The 27,496-nt window shown below is 39.7% G+C and overlaps 1 protein-coding gene across 2 annotated transcripts in view; it reads left to right on the top strand.

Annotated features, from left to right (window-relative positions):
- The window catches only part of fmr1 (fragile X messenger ribonucleoprotein 1), a 45,306-nt gene extending 18,428 nt beyond the window's left edge, over window positions 1–26,878 (top strand). The window contains exons 8-16 of one of the 2 annotated variants that reach the window (XM_078412206.1): window positions 4,349–4,519; window positions 11,998–12,076; window positions 12,173–12,282; window positions 14,959–15,045; window positions 20,510–20,705; window positions 22,178–22,378; window positions 23,200–23,279; window positions 24,432–24,461; window positions 25,832–26,878. In XM_078412206.1, the coding sequence (XP_078268332.1) occupies window positions 4,349–4,519; window positions 11,998–12,076; window positions 12,173–12,282; window positions 14,959–15,045; window positions 20,510–20,705; window positions 22,178–22,378; window positions 23,200–23,279; window positions 24,432–24,461; window positions 25,832–26,002 (1,125 nt within the window). In that variant the 3' untranslated portion in view covers window positions 26,003–26,878. The remainder of the gene's footprint in view (window positions 1–4,348; window positions 4,520–11,997; window positions 12,077–12,172; window positions 12,283–14,958; window positions 15,046–20,509; window positions 20,706–22,177; window positions 22,379–23,199; window positions 23,280–24,431; window positions 24,462–25,831) is intronic. The other variant, XM_078412207.1, reaches the window with a different exon arrangement.
- Window positions 26,879–27,496: the final 618 nt, after the last annotated feature.

The raw sequence follows: 27,496 nt of genomic DNA, 5'->3' as shown, positions 1-27,496 counted from the left end.
TGAATGGTACCTGTAATAGTAAAGACAGTTTTAAGCTATCCTAATCTTCACAAAAAATCTGTCATGGATATTTTTCCAAGCTGTTTGAATTTGTCAGGACTTTTAGTTCAGCCTCAATTTGAAACTTTAATGACACTAGTAGTATTATTTCCGTGGGTTTCTTTAGTACTTGAAATGCTCATGCCTTTTTAAAATGTTCGTGTTTCTTTTTTTGAAATGTGCACTAAACTGCTTTTGAATTATTCACCGCTGCTTATGGAATAGTACAGAATCTCACACCTAATGTTACATAAGCTCTTTCGGATATCCTACTCTTTGGTCAACTTTTCTGTCATAGTCAGAAAGCTTTACAACATTGAAGCAGGCCCTTCAGCCCGACTTCTCCATGTCAGCAACATTGCTGAACCAAGCTAGTCTACATGCCTGTGGTTGACCCGCATCCCACTAAACATTTCCCATTTATGTACCTGTCCAAGAGTTTTTTAAATAACGTAACTGTACCCGTGTTTCAATATCGTAACTGTACCTGTGTTTACCACTCTAGCAGCTTGTTCCATTTACACTCTGCACCACCCTCTGTGCTTTAAAAAAAAGTTGCTTCTTGGATCCCTTTCAAATCTTTCTCTCACCTTAAATCTATGTCCGTTAGCTTAAGACTCCTCCGCATTAGCAGGTTCACCTTTTCTGTAGCCTTCATGATTTTTTTTTTAAGTCAGCTCATAGCTTCCTAAAGTCCAGGAAATAAAGACCCAACTCCTCCAGCTTTTCTTTTTAAACTCAAACCTTCCAGATTCAATAACATCCTCATAAATCATTGTCGTGTCCCGTCCAGGGCTACTGGAACCGTACACAGTCCTCCAAATATGACTTTACCATCATTTTGTATAGCTGTAACATGTCCTCACATGGTGTCCAAACTGACCTTTTTAGATGGCATTGACACTTCCTGGCATGTATAGTGTCTTGCCTTGTGTTCCCCTCATCCCTCTGGCAATTCTGTGCATATGTGACCTTTCATAATGTTTATCAGTTCTTTTGATTCAAACATCACAGATGCTGCTCGACTTGTTGAGTTCCTCCAGTCTTTTTTTTACTGTAGATAATATGGTATGTAAAGATAATTCCTTTTTGAGTGTTTGAATCAGTTTGGGGTTACATTTAATATTTAAAGATCAATTGACATTGTACTAATGTACCAAATTTTGATTGTTCATTTCAATTTCCAATCAGAACAAAATGGTTCTTGGCACATGTGAATGGGTAACTTTTGAAACCCTGCATCATTAGAATAGTTGGTGGAGCTTAAAATAAGTTCCAATAACACCGGAATTTTAATCTTGACTTTGCTTGCTGTACTAATGCACATGAGAAATGTTGCACATCAATAATGTTGATCAGAATTTCCTTTGCAGGATTCTTTGTTCTGAGTGTTAGGGTAACCGTAATAATGTAATACCCCCACTGGGGCAAAAGTAATTAAGCCACATTTCGACCTGAGAGTATGAAGTCATTAAATAATCAAATGACACTTTTAACAACCTTCCAGACCTCAGGAGTAGTTCCCTTAGGTGCCCACTTCACTGCCACTGCTGAGAATTCAGAAATGTTGACAAACTAAGCAGTATTTTTGCTTGAAGGTAGACACAAAATGCTGGAGTAACTCAGCGGGTCAGGCAGCATATTGGGAGAGAAGGAATGGGTGACGTTTCGAGTCGAGACCCTTCTTCGGGCTGAGGCTGATCAGTCTGAAGAAGGGTCTTGACCCAAAACGTCACCCATTCCTTGTCTCCCGAGATGCTGCCTGAGGGTGATAGCGAGATGGGAGTATGGCCAGGGTATTAGCTGCCTTTTTGAAGCAGTTCCTCCACTAGATCCCATCGATTGTGAGGGGGTCAGATTCTGTGATGGACCTGGTAATATCTCCCTTTCAAAAGATAGACACAAAATGCTGGAGTAACTCAGAGGGTCAGGCAGCATATGTGGAGAAAAAGGATGGGTGATGTTTTGGGTTGGTACCCTTCAGACTGGTTTGTCTGGAATGTCTACCATTCTGCAGCCTCGTACGTTCCTGGGCATTTGAGTTACGAACCAGGCTATGATGCAACCAATTAGTATGCACTCTGCACTACACTTATAGAAGTTTGAGTATTGAGTGACATCAAAATCTCAATCTTCTGAGGAGGTAGAGGTGTTGTTGAGCTTTCTTTGTGATTGCATCGAATTGTTGTGCCAGAACAGATCTTCATAGATATGCATGCTTCGGAACTTGAAACTGTTGTCTCTTTCCACTGCTCTCCTGTCCCACCCCATCAGGTTCAGGAACATCTACTTTCTGCAATCATCAAGTTCTTGAACTGACCTGCACAACCTCAATCCTACCCCAGCACAGAATACTGGGGACCACATGTTACACTCCCATGGATTTCTTTTCTACTTGTGTTTTTCCACTATTATCTTGCTTTTGCGAGTCTTTCTTTTCACTGTCTTATATAATTTATGTTATGTGGTTTTGTCTGAGTCTGTGCTTGTAATACTGCTGCAAATAAGATTTTAATTGCACCTGTATATCACATGAAAGTAAATTCAATTTGACTTGTAAATGATACTTCAATAATTTAGTCAGTGGTACACTCTCCTCTTGAATCAGAGGTTGTTGGTTCAAGTCCACGTTCAGAGACTTAAGAAATAAACTGGTGCACTGGTTCCATCCTTTGGATAATTCCATATGTGCCTGCATTTCCTCTGTTTTCAATATCATTGCTCACTCGTTTAGAGTATCTCGAACCTTTTGTATCCTCCTGATGTTCACCTCACAGTTGAATTTCCTTCCTTTCATCTAACTCATTTTTGTAAATTGTAAGAAGTTGGGGCCTAACAATGATCCCTGGGGCACGTCACTCATTACATTTTGCCAACCAGTTAAAGACCTATTAATGCTTAATCTGTTTCCTTATTAGCCATTCAATCTTCTTTTCATGCCAGCAGTATGTTACCTCTTATACCATGAGTTTTTATTTTCTGCAGCAATCTTTGAGGCAGCACTCATCAAATGCTTTCTGTAAAACTAAGAACAGTATATAAACTGGTTCCCCTTTATCCAAAGTTTTTAAATTAACTCCGAAACAAAAATTGGTTTAAGCATAATTTTCTTTTCATAAAAAATGTTGACTTTGTATGGTTACCTAAAATCGGTGTAAATGCTCTGCTACAAAGTTTGTTAAGAATGGCTTCTAACATTTTCCCTGTAAACATATCGAAGGTATCACAAAATGCTGGAGCAACTCAGCGGGTCAGGCAGCATCTCTGGAGAGAAGAAATGGGTGATGTTTTGGGTCGAGCCCCTTCTTCAGCCTGAGTGAAGAAGGGTCTTGACCCGAAACGTTACCCATTCCTTCTCCCCAGAGATGCTGCCTGACCCGCTGAGTTACTCCAGCATTTTGTGATACCTTTGATTTGTACCAGCATCTGCAGTTATTTCCCTATAAACATATGTTCAGCGAACTAGCTTACTACTAATTGCATTCTATATCCCTTTGAATGAGGGCTTTAGATTTGCCCCTCTTCAGTCCAATATCTTAGTATGAAGTCCATCAGGCCCCAGAGTCTTGCCAGATTGCAGCTTCATGCAATTTTCTCAGTTTTGTTGCGCAAATAATTTTCCACAGTTTCCTCCCTTCCTTTCATTTCTCATTTTCCATCTATTTCTTATGTGTTGATTGTCCCCTCTTTAGCGAAGGTTGATCATGTTCTTTCAGTGTTTTCGATTGGTAACTCCCCAGACTATATCAACTGGAACAAGGAACTGCTGGAATCTTGAGTAAAAACACAAAATGCTGGAAGGACAGTGTGTTGTGTGGCATCTGTGGAGGGAATGGATAGACGACTATTCAGGTGGGGACCTATCATTCTGAACAAAGGTCCAAAATGTTGTCTATTCACGTCCTCTAGAGAAGATGCCTGACCTGCTGAGTGACTCCAGCACTTTGTTTTTTTAATCTTTTTCAAATATCTATAAAGAGCTTTTCCATCAGTCTTTATATTTCTAGCTGAATTTATCTCCTATTTTTTTTTTTTTTCCTTCCTTATTTATCATGTTTCCTGACCCACGGAATATTCAGTATTACTCATGGAATATATATGCATTATGTAGAGTTAACTTGTAGGTTATTAGGCTTAATTTGTCTTGCAATTTGTAGTGAGCAAATGTGTTCAAAATGCAAATCATTCCTTTACCACTGATGACAGCTCACTTCAGTTAAAAGGTTGTGTTCTTTTGTGATTTGCCAAGAAAAAGTGTAGCAACGGTCTCCATTAATACTATCTGTTTGCATGTTCGAATTTCCTTCAGAGTTCTCGGCAGCTTGCCTCGCGCTTCCATGAGCAGTTCATAGTACGAGAAGATCTCATGGGCCTTGCAATCGGTACGCATGGTGCCAACATTCAACAGGCAAGGAAAGTGTCAGGTGTAACTGCTATTGAGCTGGACGAAGAGACTTGCACTTTCCACATCTACGGTGAGGTGGGTTCTTTTAGAATACATTTTAGAATAAACTTGTTTAATGTTAATAATATGGATGTTTAATGGGTGCAGCTGAGTTTTCCCAAGTTGCTTTCAATTAAAGAATAATGCAGACATATTATAGTTTCTTGTTTTTTATGTACTTTATTGAACCTATATTGTCCAGTGTGTAGAAAGGAACTGCAGATAGACACAAAGTGCTGGAGTAAATCAGCAGGTCAGGCAGCATCTCTGGAGAAAAAGAATGGGTGACCTTTCGGGTCGGGGGCCTTCTTCAGACTGCTATGTCGTCTAGCATTCAGGTGAAGGGTGTAAACGTTTGGAAGCTAAAAGGTAGAAACTGAAAGGTCGTTTTCTCTGCTAAAGAATGATCAGATGAGGATTGGAGGAAATTGTCACTGTAGATAGTGAAAGTTTAGAATTCGGTATAACAGGATACTTTGTCATTGAGTTTATTTAAAAACTATGAGAGCAGTGAAGTTTTATTTCAACTATATATCCAACTCTGGCTTTCCTAATAAAAGACTTTGCATACAAACATCAATATTTTTGAATGCCTCTTGCTTTATTTTATTCTTCTAATTGACTTTGTTCATTTTCTATAATTTGGCCAGTTAATAAACAAATGGAGAGAGAGGTCGCTATGCAATGGAAACAAAACTCTATTGTTGCTTAATTACTTCTGTCATTAATTGGCAAAATGTATTCAGCTCTTGTTGCATTGCTAATTTTTATTTATGGAATGCACTTATTGGCAAGGTTACCTTGGCTATTGTGCCATATTTCTGTCAGAAGATACCGAAGACCTTTCCTTATGTTCAGTGAATCCTAATAGAGGATTCATCTGATGTTTAGGGACTTACTTTTTTTTAAATTTATGATGCACAAGGGAATGAAGAAGCATCTTCAAGTCTACATGAAGTGTGATTTATCGAGTCCAAATATTTAGATATGATTGCATTCCTACTTATTAAGGCGTATTATTGATTTCTTCGCTGTTTACTCAAATGCTAGAGGTTTCAGGGGGACTTTAGTTTTAGAGATACAATGTGGAAACAGGCCTTTGTCCCACCGAGTCTGTCCTAACCAGCAATCCCCAAATACTAGCACTACCCTACAAACTAGGGCCAATTTTCAATTTTTACTGAAGCCAATTATACCAAGGCCAATTAACCTACAAACCTCTACGTCTTTGGAGAGCGGGAGGAAACGAGAGCACCGAAAAAACCCACGGGCAACGAGGAGAACGTACAAACCCCATATAGACAGCACCCATAGTCAGGATCAAACCCGGGTCTCTGGCGGCGCAAGGCAATAACTCTGCTGCTGCTGCTCCACGGTGCTGCCCTGACAGAAGTATGTCAAATTATGAGACATTGATGGTCAGAACCTTTTATCCAGGCTGGAAAAATTAAGTCCCAGTGGGCATAGTTTTAAGGTGAGAGGGGCAAAGTTTAAACAAGATATGCGGGGCAACTTTTTTTACACAGGGTGAGTGCCTGGAAAGTGCTGCCAGGGTTGGTGGTTGAGGCCGATACAATATTGGCATTTAGGCGGCTTTTTTGATAGGCATATGGGTATGCAAGGAATGGAGGGATATGCATTATGTGCAGGTACATAAGAGATGTTCTTGGCATCATGTTCTTGTGCTGTACTGTTTCGTGTTCTCTATTGTTCTTGGCAGAATGTGCTAGGATAGGAGAGGCCATTGAAATAATTTTGTTATAATACAAGGCTCCAAAGTTGGCGAATCAGGTGAAATGGACTGGGTGTTAGTCCATGCAGACACCTACTTTGAGATGGTAGAGTATGGGTGTCAGGCAATATTTCAGTTATGCTTGGTTCATTTACAACTCATTATTTTCCGAGCTAAACCTCCAGCTGCTGCCATAATTCCTTCCCTGCGCACTTATCATTTGCCGTCATAGGAATCCCTTGTGTTTCCAAATAGTACTTTGTAATCTTTACATTTTCTTATCATTGGCACAATAAGAAAAGTTATTTTTCACAATGGTGTGCAATATATAAAAGACAAATGTCATTGGATGCATTTGTAGCACTTTTTCACCTGAAGTGAAAGGCACACTCCAGGGACTTCAGAACAAGTGTTCATGTAGACACAAGGAACTGCAGGTGTTGGGTTACAAAAAAGATACAAAGTGCTCGAGTCAATCAATGAATCAGGCAGATCTCTGAAAAATCAGGATAGGTTAAGCTTCAGGTTGGGAGCCTTCAGACTTGATTGTGGTGGGGGGGGGGGGGAATGACAAAGCTGGATGAGAGGAGAGGCAGGACAAAGCGATATAGGTTATAGGTGAACACAGGCGGGTGGGGGGGGGGGGGGTTGACAGGCAGATGGTTAGACAATAGCCAGAGATTAAAAAAAGTTTCATCATAAGGTAAAGTATTAAACAATGATCTCGTCTTGCCTGTTTAGGTAGAACCTAAAGATTCCAAAGTTCTAGTTGAAAGCACAGGTAATGTCTAATGAGCTGACATGCAATGTCTAAAGTTGTTTGTTCTTTTTCATGCCAATCAAAATGGCAGTAGTATTCACCATGCCTCCCACAACATGTTTGTGAGGGCAATCTTTTACCATAATACTGATTGTCTTTTTGTGTACTTTGTACCATTTATATTTTTATTTTATTAATGCAACTAAATTGCCTGAGGAATATTCAGTGGATATATGGGGATAAGAAAAGATAAACAAAAAATGTGCATTTTAATCACTGGGCAAGCAAACATTAATCTGTAAACATACCTTGAGACTACAAAGTTTGCAGTGGTGATATCTTCAAAATCTTGTTCTTGAATGTTTTTGACCCAATTTCTCAGAGTGCAGTTTTGAAACAGCAAAAAGCAGCTTTGGTATGTGCTAAATGCACCATTTAAGACTTCCTCCCTTGAGGTAGAATATCTGAATCTTTTGTGCAAACATCTTTGAAATTCAATTCCATGTGTCTCCCTGTTGGATTAAACTTGGTGTGGAATTTTGTTTATTCTTCCATTCAGATTATTATGCTCTTTGTCAGTTGAAGTTGCCTTTTTCGTGAAGCATGATCCTAGCTTGTTGAATTTTCGTCAGTGCTTCAGTCTCAAGAATATTTTGCTACCGTCCAGTTCTGTGGTGATTAATATATGGGATCAGCAAACTCTAATCCAGATGGGCAGGTATCAGAATCACATATGATCAAGTTGGTTGGTTGTTTTGCATTTGTGCTCTCCTTTTTGGCATTTACCATTGGCTTGCATGTGTTCTTACAGGATTCACTCTGTGTCTGGAGCTTTCTCGGATATTTCTCCCAAGTTTATGACCCAATGATTCCTTGTCAGTGACGTTTCTACAAGGAGGCCTTAGTTTAGTAAGAGTTTGGAGAGAGAATGAAAACTGGCCCTTCGGCACACCATGCCAACCATTGATCGCCTGTTCACACTAGTTCTATGTTACCCCGCTTTATCATCCACTCCCTAGACATTAGAGGCAATTTACAGAGGCGAATTAACCTGCAAACCCACAAGTTTTGGGGTGTGGGAAGAAATGGGAGTAACTGAAGGAAACCCATGCAGTCAAAGGCAGAATATCCAAACTCCACGCAGAAGACAACACCCAGGGTCGGGATCAAATCTGGGTCTCCGGCATTGAGAGACAGTAGCTCCGCCCTTAAGGATGGCTTTGAGGCTTTTGTTCCGCCTTCCTGGAGATATCCTTTAATAACCGAGCTTGTTGTCAATTACTTCTTTTGGGAGTTTTCTGTCAGTTGTGAAGACAAAGTGACTTTACATCTAAGCTAGTTAAACAGTCAGAATCGATGCTCGAGTTGGTGGCCTGGAAGAGGGTAGTGTAATTGATTCACATGACCTCCCATCGGATTTGGAAGATTTTGGAAACTGAATTTGTGGATCGCGAGTGCTTTGAGGTGTCTGGACATCTCTACCTAGAAGGGAGCAGTCATCATTGCTGCGTGTGGATCATGAGCTTGGACGTGATTTTTGGTCTTGCCATTCAAGCACTTGTATGCTCAGGTAACTGAAAGCTCTGCTATTGCACTGCCGTGGGTGCCGAGGTCCAACAGAAGCATCATATCCTAAAGAAGAGATGGTGGATGGAATGAGTGCAACAGATCGACAGAGTGCCACCAAAAGCCATGCAACAGATAATCATCCCAGCGCAGATTAATTTGCACAGATTATGTATTTGCTGATGTAGCGATCGGAAGACATGCTTGTTGACCAGGGTCTCATCAATGTGATGATTAATTGGAGAGGGAAGCAGCATTGTGTGGTGGGGAGGTTAGTATAAAGCCCATTCCCCTTTACATTTTGCTGAAGGAATCAGGGGTGATTTTGAGCTCTAAGATTGTTAACATAATCAAGCGTTATCTACATGATATAATTCATTGACTGAGGTGATGTGAACTTGATTCTGAAGTGGAGGTGATAAGGCTGAACAGTTTCACACCAGCAGGTAATTTGTTGTGAGATGAACTTCAAGTATTGCAAAGAGGAAGAATGAGAAGAGGGTTAATGCAATGACAGTCTTATGCTGAGATTGGTTTGGTGATGGAACATGACTGATGTCCCAATGTCCCAAAGCTTATCCCCTGAGGTGATTTCAATGGCAGAAAACTAGAAAGACAGCAAAGGAGAAAGGAAAACTAATTCCAGTACAGTTCTCCAACCAAACTGCTGAAAACACAGCATTATCAGAACCACCACCTTTTGTCAAGAGAGAAGTACAAGGTCTTGTGATCCAATGTTTGGCAGCTAATACTCTTTGAGCACATGGGCATGTGCCATGGCAGATGCCAGTGACAGCTTAACCAACCACTGTCTGATCTATGCTGTCGCCTCCATTAATCTGACCCTGAAATGATGATGGTGGCTGAAATGCTGCAACTGGAAAATCAATATCAAAGTGCTCACCAAAACCATTGTGGTTAATCCATGTCTTGTGTCCAAAGTGATGGCTTGCACCCAACAGCAGGGGTATAATTAGCACCTGTAAATGTTCTCTCTACCACAATACCCAAAGGTGAGATCGAGTGCCTAATAAATCATAGGTATTCTTTGGGTTAGAGGAAAAGACTGAGAAAAGCAGATCGACTGTCATCTGAGGCCGAGGTCCAAAGAAACACTATGGCCTAAGGAAGAGAGGGCAGGTGGGAAGCGTGTAAGAGATCCAGTAACCAACAGTAATGAAAGCAGGGATTCATCACTGCTATCAAGACTCTTTGTGTGCCAAACATGCAACTAAGAGTCAAGAGTAGAAGAGTGCCGATCAAGGGCAGCCACTGGGAGGCATATCGCTCCCAAATTTGGCACTCCCTGGCAATTAGTTACAATTTTAGGTGTAAAATCACAATGTGATACAAGTTAGTGGCCATGAGAGAATGAATGTGTTTAAATAATTGATGAACTGTGCCGTAACTTTTTTTTAAACTGCCAATGCTAATTTGCAAATCTAAAATATAACCAGGAAATGTTATAAATGACCAGGGGGTCAAACAGCATGCCGAGAAAGAGAAACAAAAGTTACAGGTCAAGAATCATTCTTAGAACCTTCTTTCACAGATGTTATCTGACTTACTGAATGGTTCCCGCAATTTTGTTTTTATTTATGCCTTGTATGCATTGTGTTGTGTGAATGCTTTGCATAAGCTTCTTACCTAAGCTATTAACCGAGTGAATGTTTCTCCAACTTTGCATGAATTGTCAGTGGATTGACATTTATGTGGAAACTGAGAAGCCTCTATCTATTTGCATTTTATAAAGCAGCCTTTTCAAGAGATTCATAGGCGTAGTCTCCGAGGAAGGTACCAGACAAATTGCTAAACTGATATTCATTTGGCTAAACTCCAAAGCATTTAAAGCCTTTTGAATGTCTTCTCAGACTTGGATTTTGTTAAACCAAGGAGTTTATAATTAATATTTGCACGTTGTGTACTTGTACCCAATTCTACATTGATATTTTAACTAAGGATGATTTGCAACCTGGCGATGGGTCAATTGAACTAATTTAAAGCCTATATTCACCCCACCAAGGCGATTGGTTTGGCATTATACTATGTGGAAGAAAGACTAAGGTCCCCCCCTGTTCTGAAAAAAGAAAACATTCTGCATGCAGTCAGACCATTCTACTCTTAGGTTCTTTTGCATATTTGTGTGTATGCTGTAGAATTGATATATTTTTCAGGTCATCTGGGTTGATAAATTTTTATGCCATCATTACCGTGACGTCAGAAATGCCATGAAAGCATTTTGTCCATGGTGACCCTTTCCTTTGTTATGCTTGAAGGATTTTCAGGGTGTCAGTTTAGAGTTGGATCTGCGTGCATATTTTGAATTTTCCAACAATTTTGTTTTTTTAAAAATAATTTCCATAACTATCTACAAGTCTCTCCTAATGGAAGCTAGTCCTTCGACATGTTAGTGGGGTTGAAAGGGTAGTGCCAGAATGAAACTGGCTTAGGGTTGGAAAGACAGTTTTTGAGAACATCTTTGTTTTTTTCGGAGGAGCAAGAGGAAGATGTGTGTTCCTGTTCCCCAAGGAGCAAACAAGGAGCACAGATTTTATTCCACGTAAGAATGACTTGGACCAGTGTCCAAGAGCACTATTTCAGAATGTTCAGATGGGGGAAAACTGAGAAATATAATAAACAATAATGGAGTGTAGTTACCGAATTCACAAGAAGATTTGGGAGGACACAATTGATGTCAACCTTTTGCACATGTGTGGAACAAGGAATTTAATGAGTATAAATCTAATGAATTGCAGTGATATGGACACCTGAGTGTTTGTTAATATGTATGTATTAACCTTCAGTGATGAGTGCTGATTGTGAAAAAGATTTTTTTAAAGCAGATTTACGATGCTAGACTTTATAAATAAACTCGTAGAATGGTTATGTTGAATCTCTAAAAGGTTGGTTTAACTTCAAGAGGATTATTGTGTGATTCTGAAGAGTCGGGGGTGTTTAATTGTAATGTGTACCAGGGCCGGAACAATTAAATTCTTGCTTGCTGCAGTTTTACAGTCACATTAAATTAAATGCAACAACAACACAACTAAACAACAAATTATCAGTTACACTTCGTAAATCAGACCATAATAGTGCAAGCCAAATCAAATTGTGCAACCTTATTCAAAGTCCATGGTAGGATTGTGTTGAGGGTTGTGCAGGGTGGTTCAAGAGTGTGATGGTTAATAGTTATTTTTTAACTTGGGCCAATGGAGAATGGAAATTATTGGATTGTTCTTGCAGGGGAAAGCATAGACTTGACAGGTCAAATGGCTGCTTTCCATGTTGTAATCACTCTAAGGTTCATTCAGTAGAGAAAAATAACAAATAAATCCAATACAAGTAGGTTTGCAGTTCAGCTTTATACAGAAATGGTAACATTAATGTCATTAATTTAGTTGAAATGAATGTTTTCTCTAGGTGACATTCTTCCTTTAATATCAATCTGATTTATAGGACCAAGAAGCAGTCAAGCAGGCCAGGAATTATCTCGAATTTACAGAAGACTCTGTACAAGTACCGAGGAACCTAGTAGGTAGGACTGTCATTTTTTTAAACAAATATTCATTTATTAAGCTTGTATAATCTGATTTGGTGGCTCCTAATATCTATGCAATACGTTCCTTTCCAGGAAAGGTAATAGGCAAAAATGGAAAGCTCATACAAGAAATTGTCGACAAATCTGGAGTTGTCAGAGTGCGAATTGAAGGAGATGGCGATAAGAAGATTCCACGGGAAGAGGTATGTTGTGCTATGTTCAATGCCTAATAACACTGCAGAATATTATTGAGGAAAATATATCCAAAGCATGTATGATACCCTAGTTCAAATACGCCGTGGAATCTGTGCCCTCCAGCAATGAGACGGCAGATATTATTTCCTCAAGGTCCAATACAATTGAAGACTGTTTTTCCCAGTGGTTCAATACTAAGGACTTCAGTGTTGCCCTCTATCCCAAAGTGGTAAACTAAGCCCATAATTTCTAATACATCAAATCCCTCTCTTTCCTGAAGAAAGAGGTTACACCATCTTTTGCCTGCTATCAGGATAGACATCTTTGTTTATTAGTTTCAACATAGTGTTGACCCATAGAAGCTTCACTTACATCTGTTCCGTTACCATGATAATATTTTTAATCTGCCTCAGTTCATCTATGCTAATAGCCTCGTTTGTATTTTTTTTTTCCCTGACTTCACTCTTCTAATGCCTTTCTGGCTGAATCTCTGCATAGAGATCAGAACTTTTATACAGTTCTGATAAATAGTCATAATCCTAAAATGTTAACTTTTTCTTCTATTTTCAAATGCTGTATTTTCAGCATTCATTTGTCAAATATGTGGAGGTTTTTTTAACAATTTTCCCCCGTCATTCAAAACTCATTTGTCCATGTGCGAAAAATCTAAAGGAGCGGGAGTAAGGGAAATTGCCTTCAAACCAGCTCCAGTATTCAAATCGGTCATGGCCAATCTAATCTTTAGACTTTAGAAATATAGTGTGGAAACGGGCCCTTTGGCCCACCGAGTCCATACCAACCAGCGATTACCCTGCACACAAACACTATCCTACACACTAGGGGCAAATCGCAATTTACAGAAACAAATTAACCTGTACATCTTGGGAGTGTTGCAAGAAACTGGAGCACCCAGAGAAAATCCAAGTGGTCACGTGTAGAACGTACAAACTCTGTGCAGATAACACCTGTAGTCTGGATTAAACCCGGGTCTCTGGTGCTGGAAGGCAGCATCTTTACTGCTGCACCATGGTGCTGGCCTTAATCTTGGCTATACTTTTCTACTAATATAACCTTGGACTGCTCTACAGATCAAAAAAAAATTGATATTTGTCCTAGAATATATTCCATGATTCATCTTCCACAGCTCACTGAAGTATATAATTTCAAAGATTCACAGCCCTCCTATTTCTCAAGTAAATAACCCCTTATTTGAAACTCTGTCCCCGTGTTCTCTATTTCCCATGAAGGAAAACACCCTCTCAGCATCTCTTGTGGCAAGCCCTTCAGAACACATATTTCCTCAGTCCTTCTTGTCCTTCTGAACTCCAGTCCAGTGTCAACTTGATCTTTCCTCATCACAGCCAATTAATCACAAGAATCAACCGAGTAAAATGTTTCAGACTTTTTCCAATGGTAGTATAGACCTCTTTAAGCAAGAGACCAAAGTGGTACAGTGTACTCCAGGTGTGGACTCACTAACACCTAATACAGTTGTTGATACGGTTGTTGCAATACGTCCCAGTTTTCTACTCCATCCTCGTAATGAAAGTCCAATTTATCAATTTTAATCATCATCTTTCTGCTGCGCTGCCCCACTTCCTGTTTCTGAAATCTTTTCCCGAAGCCCTATAACCTTTCATGTGATGTTAAATACATTTTTCAGGATTTGGGCATCTCTTTTAATGTACATCCCTAATTAATTGCCAGTCTACAGTCGGGGCGTGTGCATGACTTCAGTTTTGGCTCTTGATCAAAACTACTGAAGTATTTTTTAATTAACGTGACAAAAAACAAACCAATATCATTCTTTATATGTCTGTGATACCATGCAGCATGCAAAATGGCTACCATATCCACTGGTATAACAGAAATTTGTACTTTGAAAATAATTCATGGTATGCTGGAGTGTCTTTGAGATGTCCTGAAGACATATTACAGTAATATATGAACAAGAGTTGATTGTGTTACTTGAAGCCAGGTGTTCTATCATGGAATTAAATCCTTGTGTGATAATGGCAAGTAATTAGATGCAACATTCACAAACATTACTGATATCCATTACTGGTGTGTAACTATTAGCTTTTTGCCTTACCGCCTGCTAAAAGTAAATTTATTCACCACAACTATCCAATTCAAAGACTTGATGAGTTTGGATTTTTTTTTTTCATTTCAGAAACGAATGAAAATGTTTCAGTGTTCATAGTTGATCTTGGCTCTACAGATCAGTTTTGAATCTTCCAATATGTAATTTAGTCCTGAAATAGAATGGAGTGTTCAAGTACTATATAACCAAAATAGTCCACAGCTATAACTGCCAAAAGGACAAAAGTTGATGAATGTTCGATGGATTAGGGTGGCAGGATATGGAAGCAATTGATCTGATGTCAAACTCAGTCTAAATGACCAGGAATAGCATGAAATAGTTATCTTTCTCAGTCACCAGATTCACCAATGTGCTTTTAAATATTACCCATAACTTAACTCGTACTTCTTATAAATTCATTTGAGAAGCAGAAAATCCAGCTTTGAGCTTACAAAAGCATAAGCAGTGTAATACTAAGATATCATAGAATTTGTCAGTGTACTAAAATGTTTTAGTTTGAGTTGTACTAATAAAAGAAGTTTTAATTTGAAAGATCATTCTATTAAGGGCATAAATATTTTAATTCATTGATCATTTTCAGGGCATGGTTCCTTTTGTCTTCGTTGGAACAAAGGAAAGCATTAGCAATGCTCGTGTTCTATTAGACTACCATCTAAACTACTTAAAGGTAAGAGGTGAACTTTCTCTTTACATATTCTGCTAATTTGTTTTAATTACCATGTTTTGATATGTAAAATGGAGAAGGAACTTTCTTGCTCTTGATGTCCTGAAATGATTAATAGATTTATCTACCTCAACCTTTTAGATTGTAGATCTATTCTGTTTAAAGCACATCACTTATTTTGATTCCACTCATCCATAACTGTGATCTTAACAACCCCCCCCCCCCCCCCCCCAAAAAGTGTATTAACTGGAAGTAGAAAAGCTTTAATGCCAAAGATGGTGGAGTAACTCAGTGGGTCAGGCAACATCTCTGTAGTAAAAGGATATATGCATACATATATACTGAGTATATAAAAGGAACTGTAGATGTACGTTTATTCCAACGATAGACGCAAAGTGCTAGAGTAACTCAACAGATCAGGCAGCATCTCTGTAGAAAAAGGATGGATGAGGTTTTGGGTCGGTACTCTCCTTCAGGCTCTAAGGGGGGAGGGTGGGGGGTAGAGCTGGAGAAGGGAAAAGACCAATCAGTGCTTTGATTGGCCCTGATTTGGTCCTAGTCTTTTCTCGCCTCCAACTCCTCACAACCCCACCCCGTACTTCCAATCAGAAGAAGGATCCAGTCCCGAAACGCCACCCATCTTTTTTCCTCCCAAGATACTGCCTGACCCGCTGAGTTACTCCAGCACTTTGTGTCTATCTTTGGTTAAACCAACATCTGCTGTTCCTTGTTTCAAAACTTTGATGTCATCTGTGTATAGACCTGGCTTCAATAGTAAAGATCTAAGATCTATTTCCTTTCTCCTAATTACTTCATTTGCCACATAGAGTATATGGCACAGAAACAGATCTTTCAGCCCAATGAGTCCATACCAGCATTTATGCTTACATCAATATTAACCTCATTTGAAACTTTAAGCTCAAAGTTACTTTGATGGCTGTTTGTCCTTAACTAATTGTTTGTCCTTAACTAATTCTTTCTAGTGATTATACTTTACCATTTGTCTATAATTCCTTAACTTGGTCACCACATACAAAGGAACAGAAGAAATAGGAGAAATATGATGATACAAAAGTTAGTAGTTTTGCAGGTAGTGAAGATGGTTGTGAACGATTGCAGCAGGATCTGGATTGATTGGCCAGGTGGGCGGAGGAATCGTTGATGGAATTTAACACAGGGAAGTGTGGGGTGTTGCATTTTGGGATGTCGAACAAGGGCAGAACATACACAGTAAATGGTAGGCCTCTGGGTAGTGTTGTAGAGCGGAGAGATCGAGGAGTGCAAGTACATGGTTCCTTGAAGGAAGAGTCGCAGGGAGATAAGGTGGTCAAAAAGGCTTTTGGCACCTTTGCCTTCATCGGTCAGAATATAGAAGTTGTGAGGTCATGTTGCAGCTGTATAAGATGTTGGTGAGACCGGTTTTAGAATATTGTGTTCAGTTCTGGGCACCATGTTATAGGAAAGATAGTGTCAAGCTTGAAAGGGTTCAGAAAAGATTTACGAGGATGCTGCCTGGGCTAGAGGAGGTGAGCTATAGGGAGAGGTTGAGTAGGCTGGGTCTCTATTTCATGGAGGGTAGGAGGATGAGGGGAGATCTTATAGAGGTATACAAAATCATCAGAGGAATAGATCGGGTAGATGCACAGTGTCTTTTACCCAGAGTAAGGGAATCGAGGACATGGGGATATAGGTTCAAGGTGAAGGGGGAAAGATTTAATAGGAATCCGAGGGGCAACTTTTTCACACGGGGTGGAGTGTATGGAACAAGCTGCCAGAGGAGGTAGTTGAGGCTGGGACTATCCCATCGTTTAAGAAACACAGGTACATGGATAGGACAGGTTTGGAGGGTTATGGACCAAGCACAAGCAAGTGGGACTCGGGTAGCTGGGGCATTGTTGGCCAATGTGGGGGAGTTGGGCTGAAGGGCCTGTTTCCACACTATCTATGACTAGGAGAATAAGTAGGCCAACCGGCCTCACTTGCATGCTCTGCCATTCAGCAAAGTCCTTGCTGATCTTCTACCTCAACACCATTTTATTGCCCATCCCTATATCCCTTGTTTCCTTTAAAATCCCGTAATCTATCCATCTCTAGAAACAAGGAAATGTAAATGCTGGTAAACACAAAAAAGGGCATAAAGTGCTGGAGTAACTCACCAGGTCAGGCAGCATCTTTGGAGAGCATGGATAATGGACATTTCTGGTCGAGACCCTTCTTCAGGCTGATTGTATCTTTGGCCTTTGTTCCAACCATCTGCCTATCAAAAACCCACATCACCTGTCCACCTATTACCGACCATACTTTGTCCTGCCTCTTCCAGCTTTCTTCTCTCCTCCCTGCAGTCAGTTTTAAAAAGGGTCTTGATATGAAACGCCACCTATCCATGTTCTCCTGAGATGCTGCCTGACCTATCCATCAGTGTCCTCAAAATCATTTGAAAGATTTAATCAGAAATCAATGTTAAAATTACTGATTTGTCTTTTGGCCCCGTGACTGACAATGGTTAGAAATTTTGCAACTCACTCAAATTTTGTTAAGGCTGAGACGCTGAAAGTATTCGACCATTTCTCAACTGAAGCATTTCCTGTGTACTAAAAATGATCATTTTTAAGTGTAAAAGTGATCAACCGCTTTATCTTGATTTTTGTGTTATTTTTTGCAATCTGCTTTCCAGATTGGGTACCTCCTGATTCAAAGGTGTACTCTTAAATATTGAACGTGTTTTGTTTTCCTCGACCATCCCATTGGATATTAGTTATTTTTGCAAGCTATTTAACTAATTGGCTTGCCTATCACTTGGGAAAGAGCTTGTTTTTCTGTTCTGTAATAATTCTGATTCTCTGGTTTTTATATTGTGCTTTCCAATGCAGATTTGTAAAACTAGTCTCATGGAGTGTCCCATAAATGATTTTATTACTTTCTTTGTGTATATTTGTTATAATAAACTTTATTCTGCCTGAGATGTAAGAAATATTATGTTGCTCTTCCTGAGTTTTTTCACCTTTTACTGCAGTTTATAATCTGCTATAAAAAGCTGACATTGGAGTGATCTAAAATCTCAATATTTTGTAAAATCTAAACTTTCTTTACAATGGTGATGAAGTATTGAAAGTTTTTGGCCAACAATAGAATGGTGGAATGGAGATTTCCACAAACCCAATTTCCTCTTTCCCAACTCATCTGTTATCTATTATTAGCTTCTGTTGCGTAAATTGTATCCCTCATCCAGTAAGCTGAATGGCTTGAAATTGGAAAGGAATTTTAACATCTAACATAGGAAGTTATAGCCCATTGAGCCAATTCTTGGAGAAATCTCATCAGCCCCATTGCCCCATTTATTTCCCTGGAATACCTTTTCTCTCACATGGTCATCAACTCCTTTCGGCAATGAAGAAAATTGTCTTGGTTTACAGCAGGATCTAGATCAACTGGGAAATGGGCAAGGGAATGGCTGTTGGAATTTAACCACAATAATAGCAAAGCGACTTAACGGGGAAATTAAACCAGGCCAGGGCATGCACAATGAATGGTATGGGCTGGGAAGTGTTATTGAACAGCAAGATCTTAAGATACAAGTTCACTGAAAGTTGCAACACAGGTAGACAGGCATGTTAAGAAAATGCATGGCATTCTTCCCTTTATCAACCAATGCATTGAATTTGAGGAAGGATATTCTTGCTATTGAGGGCGTGCAGTGTAGGTTTACTAGGTTAATTCCTGGAATGGCGGGACCGTCATATGTTGAAAGACTGGAGCGGCTAGGCTTGTATACACTGGAATTTAGATGAATGAGAGGGGATCTTATCGAAACGTATAAGATTATTAAGGTGTTGGACACCTCAGAGGCAGGAAACATGTTCCCAATGTTGGGGGGGGGGGGTCCAGAACCAGGGGCCACAGTTTAAAAATAAGGGGTAGGCCATTTAGAACGGAGATGAGGAAAAACTTTGGAATTCACTGCCTCAGAAGGCAGTGGAGGCCAATTCTCTGATTGCATTCAAGAGAGAGCTAGATAGAGCTCTTAGGGATAGCGGAGTCGGGGTATGGGGAGAAGGCAGGAACGGGGTACTGATTGAGAATGATCAGCCATGATCACATTGAATGGTGGTGCTGGCTCGAAGGACCGAATGGCCTACTCCTGCACCTATTATCTATTGAATGCAAGAGTTGGGACAACTTGTTACAGAGGTATAAAAAGTTGGTTAGGTTGCAGTTTGTATTGTGTGCAGTTCGGGTCACCACACTATAGGAAGTATGTGATTAAGCTCAAGAAGCTGCTGAAAAGATTCACTAGGATGTTGACACAAAAGACTGCAGACGCTGGAAACTGGAGCAAAAAAACAAACGACTGGAGGAACTCGGCAGTTCTAGAGAACTGAAATGAGGGGAAATCTTGCTCAAAGGGTGGTGAATGTTTGGAAGTCTATGCTGTGTCATTGACCCCAGTTACGACAGTCGCCATTTCGGATTGAGGTCCTTCGTCTGGACAGATATTGTCTGCATTGAAAAGTTTGAGTTATCATGAGAGATCGGATAATCTTCTCTGGAGCAAATGAGGTTTAGGGGTAACATGACAGAGGTATATAAAATTATGAGAGGTGTAGATAGCCAGAATAAGTGTTGCATTAGTGTCTAAAATTAGAGGGCATAGGTTTAAGGGGAGTGAAGGAGGTTTAAAGGAGATCTGGGGGATAAATGTTTTTCACGCAAATAATTATTGGTACCTGGAATGAGTAGCCAGAGTTGGGGGTGGAAGCAGGAACAGTAACAACATTTAAGAGGAATTGAACAGGTATATGAATGGGCAGGGACATGCAATTATTGCAGGTATGTGGAATTGGTATAGTTAGGCATAGACGTGGTATGCTGAAAACTTTGTTTCTTTTATGTATAACTCTGACTATATCTAGCTAATGTTGACATGTTGCACTGTGCCTCTCCTTGCCGTTCCCATCCTCAGATGCCACCCTCAAGGTAGATTATCAGAGAAGCGAGTCTGACTAAAATATTTTACTTTGCTTGAGTCAAAAGTGGACATTAAATTCAATTCTAGCTCATCTGCAGCCATGTCGTTTCCAAAATGCATATTGCTAACTTTACTGCTATCAGGTTGGTGAAAGGAAAGATGAGTCAGTTGAAATGGATCCATTTCTGTCAGCTTGTAGAATGCTGCCCTGATTGTCCATCTTTAGGATAGAGCTTTAACTAAATGCTGTAAACTGTGTTGGGATGAAAGATCTGCTTTCAGAGAATGTTGCCAATCTTTGCATTTGGCCAAAATGCAACTGGATGCATTTTAATTTCTTCACACTCCCCCTTTGCCAGGCTCCCTTCGGCACCAAAAACATAAATCATATAACTTTAATTATCAGGGGCATTACATTTTAGGAACATTCGGTAGATTCGGTAGATTCTGTCTTCTACCAATTGTGGCCACGGTAAAGATGATTGTGTGTTTTGTGTACAGGAAGTCGACCAGCTCCGGATGGAACGTTTACAAATAGATGAGCAACTTCGGCAGATGGGTGCGGGTTTGAGGACCCCGGCAAACCGTCCCGATAAAGAAAGGGGCTACTCAACCGACGAGAGCACAAGTTACTTGCGCGGGGGAAGACCTTATGGTAGTCGAGGTCGCGGCAGGCGAGGCCCAGGCTATGCATCAGGTATCATTTCACCCTGAGAAAAATCAGTTTATTTAATTTTGTTTGCTATTTGCAATCAATATTTATCATGACTGTATTTTAAAACTTTGGATTTTACAATTTCAAACAAATTTATTTAAGTTTTATAAACGCCTTTTGAAGAGTTTCATGTGACAGAAATTAGATTCTCCCCCTGAATATTTTGAACTGCTATTTATATTCATGACTAATGAACAGTGTGTAAGGTATCCAATATTGTCGGTGACACGGAAATAGGGGAGGTGGGGGGAGGACAAATCGAGATGAGGTGTTTTGGACTGTGCTAGATAGTGAGTGAGTGTGATGAGTGAAATACTGCCTGGTGAGAGTGAAATACTCAATGGAGTGTTATATGGGAAACTGAGGTGATGTCGTTTGAAAGAGGAATCACAAGGAAATCCAAATGGAGGAGCGAATGCAGGTGTGCAAAGCAAACAAGGATCTGGGCATTATTGACCATGAATCGCAGTAAATTGACAGGCGGGTGCAGGAAGTGGATCGGAAGTCCAATGTCACTTTGGCCTTGATTAAAAATTGTTTGGAGCAATCATGGGGAAGTCTTCTTACAATTGTAGAGGTTACTGGAGAGGCAACTACAGGTGGTTATAGTCCCCTTATTTAGGAGCGGGGGAACTAGCATTAAAGGTGGTGTAAGAAACATTCAGTAGGCTAATTCCTGACATGAGAGGATGGCTGAAGAAATTAGATCAATATCGTTTCGAGTTCAGAATAGGGCATAATCTTATTGACATACATAGGATCCTAAGAGGACTAGATGTGATGTTTCCACTAGTGGGAGAATCTTGAACGAGGGGACATGATTACTAAGTAAGGAGATGTTAATTTAAAACTAAGGCACAGAGAAGAACCTCGCAGATTGTGGTGGATGAATCTCCAGTTCTCTGCTTGGGAACAATGTGAAAACTGAAAAAATTGAGGTATTTAAAGAGGGGTTAGATACTTATTTTAGAGATTGGAAATTTGAAGGCTAAGATGATGAGTGAGGCCTGAGGCACGTCAATCATGTTCATTTGTATGGCTGAACAGTCTTGAGGGGACAAGTGGCGACTCCTATTCTCTGATGTTCTGCCTGTGGCCTGGATCTGCCATCCTTCTGAAAGGCAGGATTATAATGGAAATTAAGTTATTTGGAGAAAGAAAATCGGTTGGAGGTGGTTAGTCATATGGATTTTGATGTGCAGCTTTCAGAGTTGTATTTATTAAAGAAAAGGTTAGAACAATGTGGGTAGAGCTGCCAACGAATATATTAAACAATGACTATTGGCCTAATTTTATTTATTTTATAAGGTTAATAAGTGGCATTTAAGAGAGGAGCTGTGTTCTGAATCAAATGCTATTTTGGAAATAAAGAACATTGTTTTTCTTTCAGTTTGTATTTTGTAAAATATCTCTTCATTCCATTGACTGATTTTTTTCCCCTTATGGTTGCTAAGGAAACAACTCTGAAGCATCTAATGCCTCTGAGACTGAATCCGAACACAGAGATGAGCTGAGTGATTGGTCGCTGGCGCCTACAGATGAGGAGAGGGAACCATATTCGCGCCGGGGTGACAGTCGCAGGCGTGGCAATGTCGGGCGTGGTCGCGGTGGAGGCCGCGGCCGTGGGAATAACAAAAACCTGTCGGCAACTTCAGGTAAATGGCTGCACTTTGCCCTTTTCTCCGTGCATGTCAACTCTTCCATGATTTACAGGCTTTTTTGGTCAAGGTCTCTCATGAAAGAGGTCTACTGACAAGAATATTTGCCCTGTCAGTTTGTGGCTTTGCATCATTTAATCCTAGATTGACATTACAATCCAAATGGCATCAATTTGTATTTGCTGATTGTGTCTTTCTGTGCCTAGATGTGCCAAGATTAACAGTGTTTTTGTTTAATGACACCTGAATCTTGTGTGCATGGCTAACTAACACTCATGTCCTACAAACTGAAAAGGTTGCGACATTTTCCTTGCATGGATGAATACTGTTTTGATTGATTAAAAGATACAGCATGGAAACGGGCCTCCGGCCACCAAGTCCTCGCCGATCATCAATCACCCATTCACACTAGTTCTATGATATCCCACTTTCACACCCACTCCCTACACAATAGAGGCAATTTACAGAGGCCAAATAACCTACAACTCTGCATGTTTTGGGGATGTGTGTGGAAACCAGAGTACCTAGTGGAAATCCACATGGTCACAGGGAGAATGTGCAAACTCCACATGGACTGCACCAGTCATGATCGAGCCTGGGTCTCTGGTGCTGTGAGGCAGTTGCTGCACCACTGTGCCTCCCATAATGGTATCATGTTTCAAACTGAATATATTCTGTTTGTGAGTGTGTGGTTTTTTTTTTTTGTGTGTGTGTGCATTTTCATACATGATTTTGCTCAGGCATTCATGTTCTGTGATCTGTGGCCCGACTCCAAATCTGGGATGACTTCAATTTTGTTTGTTTTTTTGGTGTTTTAGATGAATTCTTGAGGGCAGACATCCGTAAACGCAATTCATCAAGAGACTCGAAGACTGGGACGACGGACAGCTCATTGGAGGTAGCCTTTTGGGTGTATGGTGTAGGTTTGCATGGTTATGGTGTAGGTTTGCATGGTTTGGAGTTGTCTACTCTGGGGTATAATTCGGGAAGATTCTATTCTGCTGTTAAATGTCCTCTCAGCTAAGTCTACCAACTTACGTCTCTAAGTGTAGACTAACTTAAAGGAGGTATCTTGGTCGGCATGGACGAGTTGGGCCGAAGTATCTGTTTCTGTGCTGTACGGCTCTCATTCTTTGTCAGATACTGATCAGGGTAGTTAGATTCCAAAGTGCGCAAAGCCTATAAGTTTATTTTATATCATATTTCATGGGAGACTATTTCACCTGTGGAGTCTATGATCTGTGTTACAGTATTGTGATCTCACAATCAACATTTACACAAGTTTAGCACAAGCACTTTTTTTTGCTTTTAAGCTTCTATTAAGAGATCAGCAATTGATTTTCCAAAGTTGTCACATTTTGAAAGAATATTTAAATGAGAAAAGTCTATCTGTGCATCTAATGAAAACTTAATTCATTATCAACTAAGCATCCATAAGGCGTTAACTGAACAATTCAGATGCAATCAAATACTCCAATGTTCAAAAAACTGATTATGTGGTGAGTTAACTTCCATGTGAGCAATGTGGTGTCTTGTGATATTTGACTTTTGAAATACCTTGTTCAAGGCTTTGTAGGTAGTTAGAAATCAGCAAATGTTCAGAAAATAAATTGATCTGAAAATTTACAAGCAAAAAAATAGGATTAAACTTTTAGAACTTCAGTATTCTATTTAATCTATATATTTATGTAACCCAGATCAATGCTGTTGAAACTTATAAATGGGTGGATTTTACCCAACTTGAGAATCTTTTACACCCAATGTTTGAATCTTCTCTTATGTTTTTCTTAATATATTTCCTCAATAAGATATAATGATTTGGGGATGCTGCCATCTGATTTACTATCAAATGGGTTATTTGTTCAAAAATAGGGTATTTGGTTTTGCGGTGTGCTAGCTGAGTTGCTCATAAGCTCAAATTTCCGTATCTTTTGCCTTGTTTACCTGTGTTGGAAAGTGCACTTGACGCTAGCTTGAACTTGATTACCTTATACATTCTAAAACGTATTACCTTTCTCCCCCTTTTTTTTGTTTTGCTGGCACTGCCAAGGTTGGGAAGCCACAATATGGGGAATCACAGGTATGACTGACTGGCAACATTGCTACATTTTAGTGCAGAACGGCACAAGGTCTTATGCGCTCATAGCGCCTTTTTAAAATAATCCAGTGAATTTTGTTGAGATGTGTCATTGCTGAAAAGTGAATGATGCTCAAGAGAACAGATGTTGGAGGGGTGATCAAAGACATGGATCATGAAGTAATAAGATTAATAATGTAGGAAACTCATACAGGCTTTTGTGCTGTTTATGGAGCAGACATGAGAGGGGGGCATGCGTACAAGAGCCATGTGAAGAAGGTAGCAATTAAACAAATCATATTTGGTATGGGGAATAAGCGAGAGGTTGGCATAGTTTGTGTTTTAGGATATGTAGAGAACTAATGAACATCAGAGATGAGGTTGGTAAGTTTTGTCAAACATGACAGAGTTCAGAAAAGGTCAGGAATTTTGAGGTAAGCTAAATTTTACCGAAGTGCAGAGTAATGCAAGGATTTTCAAAAGCGACTATGCACATGTGATGGAGTCACAAGGAGCTGCAGATTCTGGTTTACAAAAAAAGACTAAATGCTGGAGTAACTTGGACATAATCTCTGGAGAACATGGATTGGTGACGTTTCGTGTTGGGACCCTTCTTCAGACTCGATATGGATAGATGACGTTTCAGGTTGGGGTATAATATGTGACATTTGGGTCTAAAGAAGGGTCCTAACCCAAAATGTCACTTATCCATGTTCTCCAGGGAAGCTGCCTGACCCGCTGAGTTACTCCAGCTCTTTGTGTCTTTTTCGTGGGCATGTGATTTCCACCTCATCAATTGTTGCTCATTTATCATTGTGGTTGGCCAGTTGTGCTGAATATATGAGGACATTGTGCCAGTAATGCACAAGAACATTTGGTGAATTATTTAAAGTGATAACAGCCGTGTAAATTTTGCATAACTTTTGATATTTTGCATACAAATTCCAGTATCATAAAAGATTCTGAAAGGTTTGATAAGGTAGACAGTGTAAATCTTTTTCCCAAAATGGAAAAATAAAATACTAGAGAGCATAACTTTAAAGTGAGAGGGGCATAGTTTAAAGGAGATGTGCAGGACAGGTTTTTGTACACAGGATGGCAAGTGCATGGAACATTTTGCTGGGGGTAGTGGTTGAAGCAGATATGTTAGTGGCATTTAAAATATTTTTGGATAGGCATCTGGATATGCATGGAATGGAGTTATTGGTTATGTTCAGGTAGATAAGAGATGGACTTGGCATCGTGTTTGGCACAGCCATTATGGGCCGAATGGGCCTGTTCTCATACTGTTCTGTGTTCTGTTCTGATTTTGGTGCATATTCAATGCAATGCCTGCAGTATTTCGTTTCTGAACACTTTCTGATTTGTTTCAGATCAGAACTGACAGTAATAATGAAAGGAGTGTCATGACGAAAGCTTCACACAGCCCAAACGTTTTTGGTGAGAGCACTCGACAACGCATAGGCAAGGAGCGTCCTCCAAAGAAGGAGAAGTTGGAGACTTCCGCGGACAACCAGCAAGTGATGGTGAACGGCGTCTCTTAAAGCGTGTACCTGCAGAGTGATGTTCTCTCTTAATTTCCTTTCATTAACCATACAAACCAGATGCTTACATGTCACTTAGAGAAACCTATTAGGCCAAAGACATCAACTCATTTGTGCACAGCAGATGCGCATGGCCCACTGTTGTCTTTTGCTAGACAGGTGGAGCGAATGTGCAGTAACCATTTTCATTCCACTTAGCAAACTCCTTTTTGAAAAAAAAAAGTATATTGTTTGATCTGTGCCTTCAATATAACTTGCCAGAAGGGGATAACCTTACTGTAGTTGCAGAAATCAGGGAAGCTAAATGAGCAGAAGACAGTAACAATGTAAAATACATGTATGTAGATAAAGTGTGGTTAAATACCGGCGAACCTTTACAAAAGAATGCATGCTTTTCATGATTTTCCTTATATATGCATCTAGCTGAACAGTAAAGGATCAGAAATCCTTGCACTGATGTTTGTATGGCATTGATTGGTCAGTGTGGGAGGGCACTTTTTTTCTTTACACCTCTGCATTTGATGTACAAGGGTAAATGTAAAGAATTCAATAGTGTATTGTTTGATAGGCATATAATGCCTGGAGATTGTTGCCAAACCGATGATTTGTAGTTATTTATTTTTGGGAATGTACAGTATTTGGGGAGGGGTAAAGCTTTGTTTATGTACCTGTCCACTATGGGCTATTGTGTTAACTTAGTATAGATGATTAACAAAGGTAGATTGACCTTACAGTGTATGATCTGCAACGGGGCAATATTTTTCTCTGTACATAGTAGTGAAAACAAATAATTTGGTTTTATGTTGATATTGTTCGGTTGAAGTGCAATATATTTTGTATGCAAGCAGTTTCAATTAATAAAGTTTGATCTTCCTCTGCTGACTGTAGGACAAAAGTTACTTCCTTCTGATTTACTACAGTCACAGGTTACGAGTTGGAGATCAGTTTTAGTGACTTTTCAATTAGCTAATTTAATCCAACACTGATTTCTTAGCTAGTTAAGTGGATTTCCCTGGTAAAAATTATGGAATGTTATGTATGTGGTTACAATGGTTAGAAATATAACAAGACATGTGGCAGTGCACAAAATACAAAATTTGCAATATTTTCTATCCCATTTCTTTCCCCTGGTGTCTCTTTATTTAATTGTTTGGGAATTAGGTAAGTGATGTAAGGAGTTATGTTGCTGTTGAGGTAACTTGGGAGGGGAACTAAAGAAATGGGTTGATGTTTGAAATTGATGACTTGTCTGAGTAAATGAAGAGATAATTAACCAGGTTTTGTTGGAAAACTGGAACAATGCACGCAGTTACTCATGCACAGGTTGGTCAATATTTGGTTGCAAAAAGGTACCCTGTGATTAGAATCAACTTTGTGAAGCTGATATTTAATTTCCCTAGCACATTTGCTAACTCAATTTTGCTACTTTTGGGGCATTTCATGGCCGTAATTCCCTGACAAAAATACAGATCAGACTCGTCTTGTGTTTGTAAT

This window comes from Rhinoraja longicauda, chromosome 15 (genome assembly GCF_053455715.1).
Source record: "Rhinoraja longicauda isolate Sanriku21f chromosome 15, sRhiLon1.1, whole genome shotgun sequence".
Lineage (NCBI taxonomy): Eukaryota > Metazoa > Chordata > Chondrichthyes > Rajiformes > Arhynchobatidae > Rhinoraja > Rhinoraja longicauda.
Note: the sequence above shows the minus strand (reverse complement) of the source record. Positions and strands in the feature narration are given on the sequence as shown.